The 15,112-nt window shown below is 49.0% G+C and overlaps 1 protein-coding gene across 1 annotated transcript in view; it reads left to right on the top strand.

The window, feature by feature from the left end:
* The window catches only part of PAPPA (pappalysin 1), a 238,737-nt gene that overhangs the window by 183,194 nt on the left and 40,431 nt on the right, over positions 1 to 15,112 (top strand). Inside the window, exons 16-17 of the mRNA XM_013007231.2 lie at positions 5,330 to 5,540; positions 6,309 to 6,480. Of these exons, the coding sequence (XP_012862685.2) occupies positions 5,330 to 5,540; positions 6,309 to 6,480 (383 nt within the window). The remainder of the gene's footprint in view (positions 1 to 5,329; positions 5,541 to 6,308; positions 6,481 to 15,112) is intronic.

Consider the following 15,112-nt stretch of genomic DNA (forward strand, 5'->3'; position numbering starts at 1 on the left):
ATTTCCCTTGACTTTCCTCCTGTCCCACTATCATGCTTAGTCCCCACCAGGGTTTCAGCAGTTCCTCTTTGTTACATTACCCTTGATTATGCCCTACCAGGCATCCCACACTCACCTCACCACCAATTTGGATCACTTGTTGTTCCCTTCTCCCTGGGTTTGTTAACACCACTTCCTTTCCCTCCACCTATCCCTCTCCCATGTCCCCCCGAAACTGTCGGTCCCGTTGTTTTCTCCTCTGCATTGTTCATCCAGCCTATCTTATTTAGACAGACCTGCGGAGATAATAGCATGCACAAAAACAAGACAGAGCAAAACCAAGTAACAACATACAACAAAATAACAACAAACCAATGGAAAAAAAACAAAATACACAACAAGAAAGAAAAGCTTGTAGTTAGTTCAAGGATTGTTTGTTGACCTTTAGGAGTGTTTTCCAGTCCAGTCTGTTGGGGCACCACGCCCTGGCCCCAAAGTCCACCTTCAGCATTCCCTGGGGACCTTGTCACTCCATTCTCTTGCTGTTCTGTTGCACCCTCTTAGTGTTTTGTCTCGGTGTGGCGGGATAATATCGGGTGCAATTCCTACACTGTGTCTCCGGTGTTGCCCCCTGTAGGGCTATGGGTCATGAGGGGCGTAATGTCTCATAGTGGGGCTGACCATGTGGTCCTCTCTGTGGACTGGCTGCTCTAATTGGGATCATCGCCTGGTGGGCCAGGATGTGCTCCACTCTCTCCTCTGCCCCCTTCATCTGCTCCCATGTGCTCCAATCAGATATATCCCTCTCCAGGAGCTGCAGATTCAATGCCGTCTTTTGAAATAAATTCTTCTGGGGGGAGGGGCAGCTGTCCACTTAATATTTGTTTGGGATTGGGACCAGCCCCCCAGACCTCTCCACTGGTTCCCTACCCCATTAAATCCTTTTCGTTGCTACTTCATCACTGTCATTTTGCTACTGTTAAAAAGCGGGCAACCCCTGTGAAAGGGTCATTAGACCCCCAAAGGGGTGGTGACCCACTGGTTGAGAACCGCTGCTCTAAGAAAACAAGTTGTCACATTTACCCACTAGACCAGTTGACATTTTCTGTGTCTGAGCCCTGAGCTCCATCTGGTGCACAAATTTCAGGCCAGAGACTTGACAGAGCAAGGGCAGGGAAGCCTGGCTAACTATCTCTTGAGCTTGTCAATGCGCCCTCTTTTGCCTCCCTTCTCAAACCAGGAGATAGAGAGTCACAACAACTTTGATTTTAGTCATTCAGTTTTATCCCATTTCCTCCCTTCCAGCCTCTCATTTTTCCTTTCCCTTCAGCTATGGCATCAGTCAGACAGGAGTCCCATTCCTGATTCTGCCTCTTACCCACTCTTTGGTAGTAGGTGAGAAAACTCACATCTATGAGCCTCATTTGAAACGTAGATTTATGAGTGTACTCATGGGAGCATTGGTTAAAGGTGACCAGAAATGTCCAGTATAAACCCAGAGGTGCAGTAAACACATAGAAAATACTTACTCTCTCCAAGGGATGCCTTTCCAAGGACTTGCATGCTGGCTGATCACCCAATCACCGAATTGTTAGCCCCATGGAGGTGTTGGTTCTGGGAGATGTGGAGATACATTCCTTCCTCCGTGCTTTGCCCCAGCTTATGGAGGCCAGAGTCTTGGGAGAACATTGACCACCCAGGAGACTTGTAGCTCCTGGAAGCCATGTGCAGCCCAGGCAGCATCACAAGCCTTCTTGACCCTTGCATTCCAAGCAAATGCTTCTTGGTGTTCCCATTTGTACTTAACTCCCAATCCCCTTCAAGATAAGCAAACCCCCTGAGATCTCACGGATGTAGCGTTATGCCTTCCACGATTCATTGTCAAATACTCACAGGAAGAACAGGTAGAACCTATCCCAAACCACGAGAGGCAAAACCTCTCAAATTAAAGAAAAATTCAAATCCAAATTCACGAAGGTTTCATGACGTGGCTAAAAATGCAACATCACATCACTTCATCAACCCCAGCTCAACTGTGCTGGGTGCATTCACTACAGAGCAGCAGCAGGTTTTAAGTGGTAGGCACCAGTGTAAACCCTGGGAATCAAAGGGTAAACAAGATGTAGCCCCTGGCCTTTGAGAGTGGGCAGTATCACTAGGATGTGGCAAGTGTAAAGCAAAGCAGACCTGGCCACGCCTGGCGTTTCTCTTTATGTTCTGCCCTTGGTTAACTTCAGACAGCATTAGAGAGATTCCTTCTTCTGGGTAATGGTTAAAGTAAAACAATTAAAACGAGATGCGTTGATTGGGGCATTCTTGCAATTTACAAATCATTTCATACTTATTAGAGAATGAAATCTCTTGCCACATTCATGGACAGATTGAGTCAGCTTAATTTCCTGGCTTTAAGAGACGCACAAATGAAGCGACACATAGAGGCAAAGCATGCATTCAAGCTCAGGAATTTTGGAACCTAACCTGTGAACATCAATACTCTTGGCCAGCTCAAAAATGCCTTCACCTGTGTCCTGAGTCATGCTCCTCCGGGAAATACCAGGAGGTTTCCAAAAGTTCCTAGAAAAAAAAAGGAAGGAAACAAGAATCGATGTTTCCATGAACTTTTTGGAGCTCCCTCAGAAATGATAGGGAGTGAGGGAAGCAGACAATGAAAGATGAGAACAGGGCAGGCTCCAACTCCACGTAGCCCTGTGGCTCACGAGAGAGCGATTCCTCGGGCGGAATTCTGAAGACAGCAAAACGCTCCCTAGAGCTGCTCCAGCTCTACAAGCTGGCTTGTTCATCCACTGACTCCATCCACGGTTGAGTTCATTTCCAGGGGCATTAATGCCTACGGCCTCTTCTTAGTGCGTCCATGGCCAGAAACTGAGGCTTCAGGCAGAGTTGCAAGGACAGTGAGCGTCTAGGGGGGACTGTCAAGGAGATGAGGGAGGGCACAGACAGCACCTGCCGTACACCGCTCGCTTCAAAGCTGCAGGGAAGTGGCTCCAGGTGGGCCTGAGAATACTCATTCTGCGTTCCACACCTGCATCCCCTAGAGTTTCTCTGCTGCGGGGTGGGAGGGTATGTCCATGGTCCTGAATCTCAGTGCCTGCTGCTGCTTCTCTTGGACGTGGGTCACTGCTAACCCCTATTCATCCTCCCTGCCATTCCCATTCCTGGCTTGCATCTTCTCTCGGGTCCCTTGTTGCAGTTTTCTACACTGTCCTGTCACAGAAGACTAGGGGGGGGGGGGTTTCTTAAAAATCCTCACATTTTTCCCACAGACCTTTTATCCCTCATGGGGGATTGTTGAAGGATATATATATGTATATGTATATATATACATATGTGTGTATACATACTCATATATGTATATATAATACATATATGTGTGTATATACTCACTCATATATGTGTGTGTATATATACATATATAGGTATGCTTATATGTATTTATGCAGTGCTTGAGTGCTTCAAGGCACCCCGGGATTGCCAGGGCAGTGCATAATGAAGCCGCCATCCCTGGGGTCCTGGAACCTCAATGAATCATCCTTCCACACCTGTTAGTCCTTTCACTTGACATGGAAATAGCAGTGTCAGAGTTTCTCCACCTGGAAACCTCTTTGGGCTTTACAGACCAACCTGGTCATGCCCTCAGATGAATCACACTGACTGACACTGGTGGAGAGAGCAGGAGGCGAAGGGGGATAAGAGAAGAGGAGCCAACATAAGGCTGCAAACGACCTTCCCGTCCTCCCTTCCTTCATTCCTTTCCATGCTTATTTTCCTCCTTCTCACTCACCTTTTAACATGCCAGCTATACTGGAGTATAAGCCGAGGTTTTTCAGCACATTTTAAGTGCAGTTTTGTGGTAAAATTATGTGGATATTCCAGTCGGCTTGTCCTCGAGTATATAGGGTAATTGACTTTTGCAGTAGAATGTGTCTCTCGGTCCCATTAAAATATAAGCTTCAAGAGTGCGGGGCTTTTCGTGTTTTGGCTCGCTGCGTGGTTCCCAACATAAAAACAGTCCCTGCATGTAGTAAGCACCGGGCAGGTACTTGAATAACTGAAGGGTTCGACTGCTCTGGTCCTTACAGATCTGCTGGTTACGGTAACAGGGAAGGGAGGGAGGCAAGGAAGGACAGACATGCATAGCACTCTCCTGGTCACTCATCCTCAATGCTCTCTCCTTTAAGCTGCTCGGCACCTCTGCAGGGAGGAGCAGAGGTGTGCTCTCCCCAGCTTGGAGTCGAGCTGTCTCTCTCCCAGAAGGGTGGATAAACTGGGCCGAACATACGCAGCCCGCTTCCTGGAGAAATCAACAGCCTTCGCAAATTACACAAAATACGTTTTCAATCTCAAAGTTGTCTTTTACTAACTAGGAGAACGTGGGCAAATCACTTTATTTCGGTGACCCTCGGCTTCCAAGTGCAAATTGTCCCATTGTCGGTTTTCAAAAGGAATGAGTTGCGTCATCGAAAGCGCTCAGTACATACTAAATGCTCAATAAATGTCAGTTTCCGTCCTATCCCTCTACCTCTCCCCATCAGACCTTCTAACCCCGAAATCCTGGAGCCTCCTTGATACTTCCAGGCCTGGTTGTCAACACCATTCAATAATAAGTGAGAAGAGAATTTGGTCGAGAAATACAAGTTTCAGCTCCTCCTCTGTCTTCGGGAGGCTTTGGGCCGTCGGTACCTCGATAATATACGGCCTGGCAAGGAAAAGGCTCACTCCCCCGGTTTTCCTTTTACTCTCAACGTTCCCATCAGGCCAGCTTCCCGATGGCAATCAGCACGTCTGTTGGAGCTGGCACGGGCTGCAGAGGAAGTGCAGCTCACTCAGCTGCTTTGGCAATGCGTCACTGAACATGGGTCTACACAGAAAAGCCAACCTCCATCCAATGCCACGATGCCGTCTGCAGGGGGCTGGGACACTTCCCGGGTTCAAGGGGCCCCAGACCAGGAGCACCACTTCGAAGTTACCCGGCACACAGATGCAGGAGCTCCAAGTTGATGCTGATAGGCACGCACACCGGCAATCATTAGAAGGCAAACACCTTCAGCACAAGTTTGTGTGCCTCACCTTGTCAAGCGGAGAGGGTGGATTCAAGGGTTGTGGTGGACGGTGACTGTTGCTACCGAAGGGGGTTCCGAGTGAGGAGTCAGGAGGCTCCAATATGAATTCCCGTTGGGTGTGGAGCAAGCCATGCCTCGGTTGTAAGTGGATAGGTTTGGAATCTCACCTGGAGGATCCTCTGTCTCCTTAAGTCCAGGCAGCTCACGGATGATCCTGGTCGTCAGGGCCCCCACTCCCTCTGCTAACCTTGCCTGTCTGTGTGCTACAGGTAACAACAGCCTCTTGACCTGCATGGAGGATGGCCTGTGGTCCTTTCCGGAGGCCCTGTGTGAGCTGCTGTGCCTGGCTCCACCCCCAGTGCCCAACGCTGATCTCCAGACCTCCAAGTGCTTGGGGAAAAAGCACAAGGTGGGCTCATACTGCAAGTACAAGTGCAAACCTGGATACCACGTGCCCGGCTCCACTCGAAAGTCAAAAAAGTAAGTGGGGCTGGGGATGCAAACTTCTGCACTCTGGTCCACCGGGAAGCGAAGGCCAGCCTCCTATTGGGGAGGAGGTGTCTGGTTGTTATGCGGGAGCCTGTACCCACCCTTTATCCCACTCTGTTTTGTGGGAAGTTACTGATACTATTCAATTTGGGTCATACAGAACCAACTTTCATTTTTAGCCTGGTTGCCTCCTGGCTATGTGACTTCAGGCAAGTGAATTAACTGCTGTAAGCCTTCCACCTCACTCGTTCGTATAGGACCCCTCACTCTAAGTCAGAGTTGTCATGACTACAACAGGGTTGGGTTGATTGGGTTTTAAGATGGGGATGATAATCCTGGTTGCTACATAGGGTTCTTGTGGAGATTGAATCAGGATGATCAGTGCTTACAAAGTGCCTGGCACATTGACATTGTTCGCTGAGTAGTGGGTATTCATGGAATCATTCTGTCAACACCCATCAGAATCTGTGGAAGAAAGTGGGAGCACCTGGGGCTGCCAGGGGTTGGATTTTAGCTTCATTTGCATATCATGCAAAAGAAGCTTGGCACTCCTGCCTGCCCCTGCAGAAAAAAGTTTCTGTGGATGAGTTTTCCTTAATCCTTACACGTGGCTCTCACCAGCCCCAAAGAACAGGCCTGGAATCAGTGGTGGGAAACGGAAGTGAGGGGCTAGCTGACTCCAGAGGAGGGCTTCAGGAGGGTGTGGGCCATCTGCCCAATTGGTTATTGAGCGGTCTCTTCTTTCATCACTTTATGAAGACGGGCCTTCAAGACAAAGTGTACCGAAGATGGCAGTTGGCAGGAGGGAGCATGTGTTCCTGTGACTTGTGACCCACCTCCATCCAAGTTCCACGGGCTCTACCAATGCACGAATGGCTTCCTGTTCAACAGCGAGTGCAGGATCAAGTGTGAAGACAGTGATGCCTCCCAGGTAAGCCACCTTGAGCAGAGAGCCATCCTTCACTTCCTCTCTGCTCTGGTTACCAGAGAGCTAACTATCCTATAAGAACCACTTTCTCCAGGAGACTGTCTCTATATGTCAGAATTGAATAAGGGCAGGGCCACCCATACAAAATTCCTAATGATCTTCCATTGCAATCTCTCTTCTTCCGTCCTGTCACACTGTACTGTATTTGTGCAGAGATTTCCGGCTTTGAATCTTTGTGAAAATCAAAAAAACAAAAGCCATGCACTACACTGGGACCCTTACAAAGGAAATCATAAGTGGAATCTGAATTGGTGAAATTGATCAAAACTGAGTTACTTTGATTTCAGCAGCCAGGGATGTTTTGCTAGTTTTCTACCCCTGGCACCACCTGGGGTAGATGGTCACTGGACCCCCTCCATCCTGAGACATCAATTGGCTTCTGAAGAATAGAGAGAAAGGGAGCCATAGTTAGCCCAGAAGGGTGCTTTAGAGAACACGGAGGAAGAAAGTGAGAAGGAGGGTATCTCAATCCATGTGTGACTTGAAGTCTGACATTTCCTGTTGACTGGAGGCGTCCGAGAAATGAATTGATCCGCCTCATGCAGGGATAGGTAAGGAGTCATGAATGAGAAAGGGGAAGGAGAAGGAGAAGGCAGCTGGCTGCAACGAAAACCTAAGTCTGTAGGAAACTCTACCTTGATAGCATTCACCTGTTTGGTTTGGGGCATGCCCCAGCCGCAGATTTCACAGGCGTCCAGGATCATCTGCAGGTGAAGTCAGCGTTCAGTCAAGTGGGCCCCAGTGCATATCTGATCTTCACTCATTCTTTATGACCTATTGCTGGTGAGTCAACTCTGACCCAGAGTGACCCTATAGGCCCAGCAGAACTGCTCCATTGGACCCCATGATTCTCCCATGGAGCAAATGCTGGGTTCCAATTATGGTCTCTGAGGGTAGCCACCTGTGTTCAAAAACCAATCTTGAGGGCTTCCACCACTATGCCACCAAGGCTTCTTCGTAGAGCCTACCAAAAACCAGGCGCTGCCCTGGGCATTGTGGTCAACGTTGAATTAAAGATACACTCTGTCCTCATTTTCCCAAATCCCCATCCTCAACTCCTCTAATCCCTCCTTCTAGGTCCAAACAATCACTAATTGTTACCCATTCTCTCTCCAAAGCATCTCCTCCAGCTGTTCTCTTATCTCTGTTCCCAGTACCACACCCTAACTCAGGGCACCATCCTCTTTCATCGGCCCCCACTCAGCATCTTGCTCAGGCCCCTGATTTTGCTCCCTTGCCTCTCTCTAGAGCAGTCTCTACATTTCAACTAGAACAACTTTCGTAGCATAAACCTTTTCGTGAAAATGCCCCTGCTTGAAGTCTTTTAAGAGCCAGTGACTCCCATTTCCCATAGGACAAAATCCAACTGTTTAGGGTGGCAGCCCCTCTTGACCAGTAGAATAAGCTCACACTTCATCTACCTTAAAGAGGTATCCTCTCCCCTGCCTACCTGCCGGGCTCCTCACCATCATTCACAAGTGAGCCGGACACTCATTCTTCCAGGAGCCCTTTCTGTTGCCACTTTCTTTTTATGAGTGGTGTGAGCATTGCCCATATGGCACTGTAATTGTATACATCCATTTCTCTTCCCCGTTTAGCTGTAAAATCCTGTCTTATCTTTAATCTTCCCTATAGTTTCAGCACTTAGGACAGTGCCAGGCACCTAGTAGGGCCTCAGGAAGTGCTGTTGAACGAAGGGCATTAAAGGACCCCAGTGAACATCTCGGACAATTTCTCATCTTTCAAACACAAAAAATTGCAGAAACTCAGGGAGTTTAATCTGACACCACTCCTCCTCCCCCTCCCCAGTGACACTGCTGGGTCACATTTAGAATCCTAACTGTGGACACCAAACCCATGGCAGACTGTGGATGAATGATGTCAGGTAGACAGTCCCCCCAAAGCCTTGCTTGCAAACTCATGGGCATTTGTGCCCAAGCGCTCCTCATTCTTGACTGCCATGGTAGCAGACGCCAACCCCAGAACAAGCAAAGGCCAGAGATTACCGTGGCCTCACAAAGGCTGGTCACCTTCCCTCTCACTCCCTTACGTAAAACTGTTGCTAACAGTTACCCAAACTGCTGAGCCAAATAATATTCTGGTCGTGGTCATGTTATCAAACTGAAACCCAGTCGGCCTGGGGCCTGCCAAGTAACTTTCATGGCCAGTTTGTATTGAAAGGAGAGGAAAATGTAAATTTATCAGACGACCCAAGCAGCTTTGCTTGGCAACTGACTGAGAGACTACACTCCAAGGAGCAGGGTCTTGCTAGTCGACTCAAAGAATGAGGGAGCGTCTGCCAATTGGGCTCCTCATCCAATCGACGTCTCTAGCTTGCACTGAAAGTGAATTTCCTCTACCCTTAGACCAGGGGCCTGAGCGCCAGATCTAGTATTCACCTCAGATTCCCTCTCCCTGCCTGGAAAACAGCAGACAGGCACAGCCAGAACATCTTGAATCGAACAACGTGTATAGAGGAAGGATTTTTTTGTCTCTCAAACACGCTCCAGATCGTGGCAAGAGAGGATGGATGGACTTGTGTGGGGAGGGGTGACGTACAAGGGGGAGTCAGTCACACACTCCCTTCTCCTGTCACTAAAAGAAAGTTTTAAGATAGCCCCTCCACCCACTTCTTTCATTTCTTGGGAGCCAGCGTTTTGTGGAAGATGGATGGACTTTTGAGTTTGAATCTCGGCTCTACCACTTCCAAGCTGGGGGATCTTCGGCAAGCTCCTTGATGTTCTGAACCTCAGTTTCCTTGTGTGTAAAATGGAAGGAGATCATCAAACTCACCTCCTAGTTTCTGTATGAGGTTAAGTAAGTAAAGTAAGGCATGTCTGTGGACTCTCCCTGCAATTATGTAGTACAACACAAGTTCTACACGGAAGCTTTGGGAAAGACACACATGAACTAGCCTGATGTTAAGGTCACTTCCAGTGGTGAAAATCCCTGATACTTCATGTGGGATCCTAGCGGTTTTCAAACCAAAGTCCATGGCTTGAGACGTGATCCTCTGGCTGACAGCCCTGTACCAACTCCAGAAAGTCCATCTTTCCTTGACCAATGTGTGGGATGGAGCAGCCAACATGAGTGAGAATGAGAAAACGTGCCCCTTGCACAAATAAACCTATAGAAGATACAGTTATCTAGTGTCTCTAGACCAACAATGCCCAATGGAGTTAACTTTCTTCAATAATGAGAATGTCCCCTATCTGGGCTGGCCAGGATGGTGGCCACCAGCTGCATGTGCAGGACTGGAGTGACTTGTAGAACCAAAGAGTTGATTTTAATGAATTTAAATGTAAATAGTCACTTGTGGCTACGAAACAAAACGAGTAAACTCACGACCTTGGAGTAGATGCTGACTCATAGTGACCGGCTGTGGGTGTCTGAGACTGTACTGTTTATGGAAGTAGAAAATCCAGTATTTCTCCTATGGAACTGCTCTGGTTTCGAACTTCCGACCATGCAGATTATGGCCCAATGCATTACCACTATACCACCAGGGTTCCTAGCCATCACTATATAAGACAGTTTGGCACTAGGATAATGTTCTCGGCCCTCTAAAGCCAATGACAGGGAACCGTGATAATAATAGCTCTACTTTTTGTGTTTGGGTGGGGGGTGCTTGCTGGGTGACAAGCCGAAGGTGCAGACTTACTCTTGTTTTGGCAACTTGCAACAAAACCCTGACATAGAAACAATATCTCCATTTTACAGATGAGGAAAGAAGGCTCTGGAAGGGTGAGTTCTGCCCCAACCGTGGCTACAGTTATGCATTAATGAGGGATGCCCAGGCAAAGCCCTGCTGCATCAACTACCCCCAAACAGGGAGAGAAAGTATTTCCCAAAGGGCTAGAACCAAATATAGGTGTCTTAGCCCCAGGCAACAGGCGAGAAGTGTTCCTTGTCTCAGGACTTCATTTGGCTCAGCTGCTCCTGGGTTGCTGGACGTGATAACTCAAACCCAGTTCTACACGAAAAGTGCCCTGGGAGCTTTGTAGATGGTCAAAGGAGGAGGGGGTCCAAGATGGAGACAGGGTCTGTATGACACGCACTCCCAAGGGCTGCTGTGGGAAAGGACACAAGCTAAAGGTTCTTTCTGGATAAAGTAATGCACTTGGTAATGGATTTCACCAACTGAGCAGAAGCAAGAGAGAAAGGGTTGGAGTGGAATCAGTCTCTTACCATTCACTGCATGGACCACCAACGTTACCAGCAAGCGTCTTTCCGTCATACACAAGGTTAACTGGTCCCTGCCTTGTTGAGTTCTGCTATGGGCACTATTTGGCCCTCCTATGGATAGTATCTCTGCAGGCAGGGCAGCATCTTGTTTCAGTGGTGCCCATACACCCTAGGACTTCTTAGAGGAAGCCAGGAACAGCAGAGACAAGTGTAACTCTAGAACTAGGCATACTTCTGAGACTCTGGCCACCTCAACCCATTGACTTCATAGGTGAAACCATTGAATCCTAGAGAAGGGACAAGTCTTGCCCAAGATATACAGTAAGGAGCTGGCAGAGCTAGGTTTCCTAGCCGTGTCTGAGCACAAGCCTTACTTTCTGCCTGTCCTACCTCCTGGGACTATGTAGCACTCCTGTAATTTACTGGGGAGAAGCAAAAGCGAGAGCATTGGCTGGGATGAGACTAAATAATTAACAGTGACTCCAGTTTATCCGGCACGTCTTCCGTGCTGAGGAGCCCTGGTGGTTTAGCGGTTCAGAGCTTGGCTGCTAACCGGCAAGTTGTGACTTTGACCCCACTAGCCACTCCATGAGAGAATGATGTGGCCATCTGCTTCATGCGGCTGTGAAAACTCTGTGTGGCAGTTCTACCCTCTGAGTCACGGTCACTTTGACAGCAGTGGCTCTGGTCTGATGTTGCATGCCAGTTGCCGGACTAAGGATTTTCCACTGGCCATTTCACTGGCATGTGGCACGATCGTTCCCATTTTACAGATGATAAGACTAAGGCTCAAGAGGCAACGTGGTTTGCCCCATATTTTACTAGGAAGTGGTGGACGTGAAGAGCCTGCATAGGTCAGGCTCCCGCTAAAGCAGAGCTCTTTATCTTCTGCACTGCGCTGCCAGATACTGTCTTGTCCCGATGTTGCCATCATTTCTCCCCGCCATTATGTTATTTGTTTCTATTGGAGAGAATCAATCCAATTCATTCACTCATTTCCTCTTCTGCTCCCTCTCTGTCATGTAGGAAAAATACCCCGGGCTTTTACTGGTCATGTGGCACAGGACTGACTTGCCATGATACTTCTCTGCCCCCACCTCGGGTTGTGCCACTTTGGAAGACCCCTTTCAGACAGTGCAGGAGAGGGGCTTAGAGCCAGGTTGTAAGCATGCCACATAAACTGGCTCACTTGATTCTCACAGAGGCTCTCCCGTGCAGTGGGCACTCGATGCCCACTTAGCAGTTGAGAAACTGGAGGCAGCTAAGGAAGTTCCCCTTGCCCAACAGCTAGCAAGTCCCAGAGCTGGGATTTGAACCAAAGCAATTTGTCTCAAGTCCATGTTGCTGAGCATCACTTAAAAACTCACGTTTTTGTTTTCTGAGGGCCCCTCTCCAATTCTATAAAAGGAGCGTAATTTCCATTCCACTGTGTTGTGAAGAGGGTGTTTTAAACGTATGTTAAACGCATGACACATGATAGGTATTCAATTATATAATTACAATAATTATATTCCTTCCAGCTCTCTGTGGCTCTGTGTAACTGCAGAAGCAAGTGCAACAGGCTCCTTCGTTACAGACGGATGCACAGGGACAAAGATCCAGCAGGTTTTCCTGGGGGAGGGATCCTGAGTCCCCCCGTGAGAGCTTTCACCTTAGCAGACAGAATTGTGCATCCCGCGCTGAACATACCAGGAGGCTCCCTGTCTGGTGGGGCTCAGAGAAAGTGTTCTCAGATCGAAGTCTCCACAATCCCTGGCCTATGGCTAATCTAGATTTAATCAGCAGGGGGGTACATAAAGCTCTGTACCTGGCAAGTGCTGAAGGCCCTAAAATCCAGTCATGATGCAGTGGCCCCAGAAAGTGCTTGTGTAGAGGACACAGGAGGGCAAAGGCATGGATCTGGGTGAGTCAGAGCAGGAGAGGTGGAGGGACTCGTGGTCCACATAGTGAAGGACACCGGCAACGGCCCATTTGCCCCAAAGTTGGTTGGACTCCTGGAGATGCCCGTATGTGTCAGAGCAAATCCCTGGCTGGATTTGTCAGAAATAGGTTGACAGGTCTTTCTTCCAAGGCACTGTTGGATGGACTGGAACCTTCCAAGCATCATCAAAGGGCTCTCTGCCTAACTGTAAGAGGGGCTAGCAATGTAGGCCTTCCAGCCCATGGTTAGGCTGGAGAAGCCCAGGAACGTCATTGCCTGATTTGCCTTCCTCTGAAGGCTAAGTGTCTCAACAGAAAGATGCCATATTTCGAAAACAACTTTATTGACATATAATTCACATTCTCAAATATCCTCCATCTCAATAGGATTCAAACTTCTACACCTCTGACGGTTGGATGATATGATTATTAGAATTACCAAAGGCTCCAGAGAGGTTACTACTATAGTATCTCTCAAACAACTGATAATACTGCCACTCAAGAGGAAAACACACACACAGTGTATACATATAAGTACAAATATGAAAGATGTCACATTTTAAGCCAGATTTAGTAGGTTGCAGATAGTGCCACATGAGCTCAGCGGAAGGGAGGGAGAGGAAGCGTAGCCAGACCAGTCCCTTTCACCTTGCATCTTCCGTTGTGGGGCCTTCCCAGTTTGAAATCCCCTCTGCAGATGCCAGCTGGTTCTCTGTGCAAACGGAGCTCCCCAGCCAATCCTGGCCTACAGAGTGCTGAGGTCTGCAGCTCTCAGGGCCTCGGGGCCAAATGCATCATAAGCCCAGGCCAAGGCTGCAGGAAATTGGGGTCAATTTCCTACTCCCCTGAGGGCCCAACAGAATCCTGGGGCCTGGGGCCCACGGGAGGGAGAGTCGGGGTTCTCCGATTCTCTGACACCGCACAAAGCTGTGGAAAAGGGACTCTGTACCCCAGCCGAGCCGCTGGGCTCCGTGAACGTCCTCTGGCAGCAGCATCTTCAGGAAGGGCCACCCTTCTCCCATGACCAGGGCCCTTGCCACTGTAACTGGACCCTCCGCCAACTGGTGGGGCAGGGAGCCCCCTTTCTCTTATGAATCCTATTCACTCGCAGCTGTTCTCTCAGACAGGGAAGCCCTTTAACCAGTCTTTGTTCCTTTCTGTTCCCTCACATGTCCTTTTCTTCGTTGACTCATGTATTCCTCATCCATGCAATTGTTTATTTCTGTTTATTAAGTGAAATCTGATCACTCCCTATTTATTCATCCCCTGTATTCTTAAAACCGTTCTGGAAGGAGCAAGCATACCTATGAATAAGTGAATGAATGTGAGTCACCTGGACTCCTTGGGCACTGGGGAAGGCTCTGAGGACACATGGGTGTCCAGGGCATCGTCGCAGGCCTTGGGGAGCTCATCATGGAGTTGGGGAACAGATGGTAAACAAAGAGACAGTTGCGTGTGTGCCAGAGACATTGAGAGAGCACGCTGTTGGAGCTGGGGGAGGCATTAGGACAGGATGGTTCTTGGGCAATTAAAAGGTATTCGCCAGGTGGATCAGGGGGGGAAGGGGTCTTAGCAGACAGAAGGAGCAGCAAGGGCATAAGTAGGGCCCTATGAGATGGCATATGGCACGTCTGAGAATGCAGGTAATAATGCAGACTGAAGTTCAAGGTTGGTGGTGACGCGGTGGGGAGCCATGAATTGGGGAATTAAGTAGCGTTAAGGCTGATAGAGCTCTGGTGGCAGGCACGAGAGTGGGGAAGGGAAAGTGAAGGTCATGTGGAACCACTGGTAGGCTTTTCCACTAGCAGAGCAAGGTCACTATCGTAAGCCTCACTTAGAGTTTCTCTTCTTATAAACCCAAAAGAGGTGGAACATACAGTTGTCTGCAGATATTTCAAAAGATGGGCCCCCTACTTAGAACCGCCCCCTATGGGGTAGACCCCCAAACTCCTTCAGTCAGCATGCACGCCTCCACACAGTGCCTCCTGGACTCGCTCATCTCCCTCACCTCCCTCCACGCCCTCCCATGAGGCAGGGACTCAGAGCCACACCAGGCTCCTGCTGCTCACTCAGCTTTCTGACATTTGTGTGCGTCATCCCTTCTCCCAGGAAGACCTGTTCCTTCCTATGTTTGCTACGAGCTAGTCCTCCCATCCTTGCAAATTCTTTCTCAGGCATTACCTCTCCGGGTGTCCCCTTACTCCCTCAACTCCCCAGGTGCTCACAGCCCTGGAACAACACTTACTCAGCATCGCTCAGCACGGCCATGCTTCTGCTACAGTGGCTGCTCATGTGATTCTTCCTCACCAGCTCCCAGGGCAGATATGGTTCTCTTACTCCTGCGTCCCACAGAGCTGGCTCCAGACTGGCACTCAGACGTCCTTAGATCTAGGGGCAGATCTGGAAAGGGTACAGAGGAGCCCTTTGGAGGTCAGAAGGGAGGCGGAGGAGGACGGAGCATCTCTTAGCT

This window comes from Echinops telfairi, unplaced genomic scaffold (assembly GCF_000313985.2).
Source record: "Echinops telfairi isolate 266 unplaced genomic scaffold, ASM31398v2 ScPeMD7_7410;HRSCAF=8448, whole genome shotgun sequence".
In the NCBI taxonomy this organism is placed as follows: domain Eukaryota; kingdom Metazoa; phylum Chordata; class Mammalia; order Afrosoricida; family Tenrecidae; genus Echinops; species Echinops telfairi.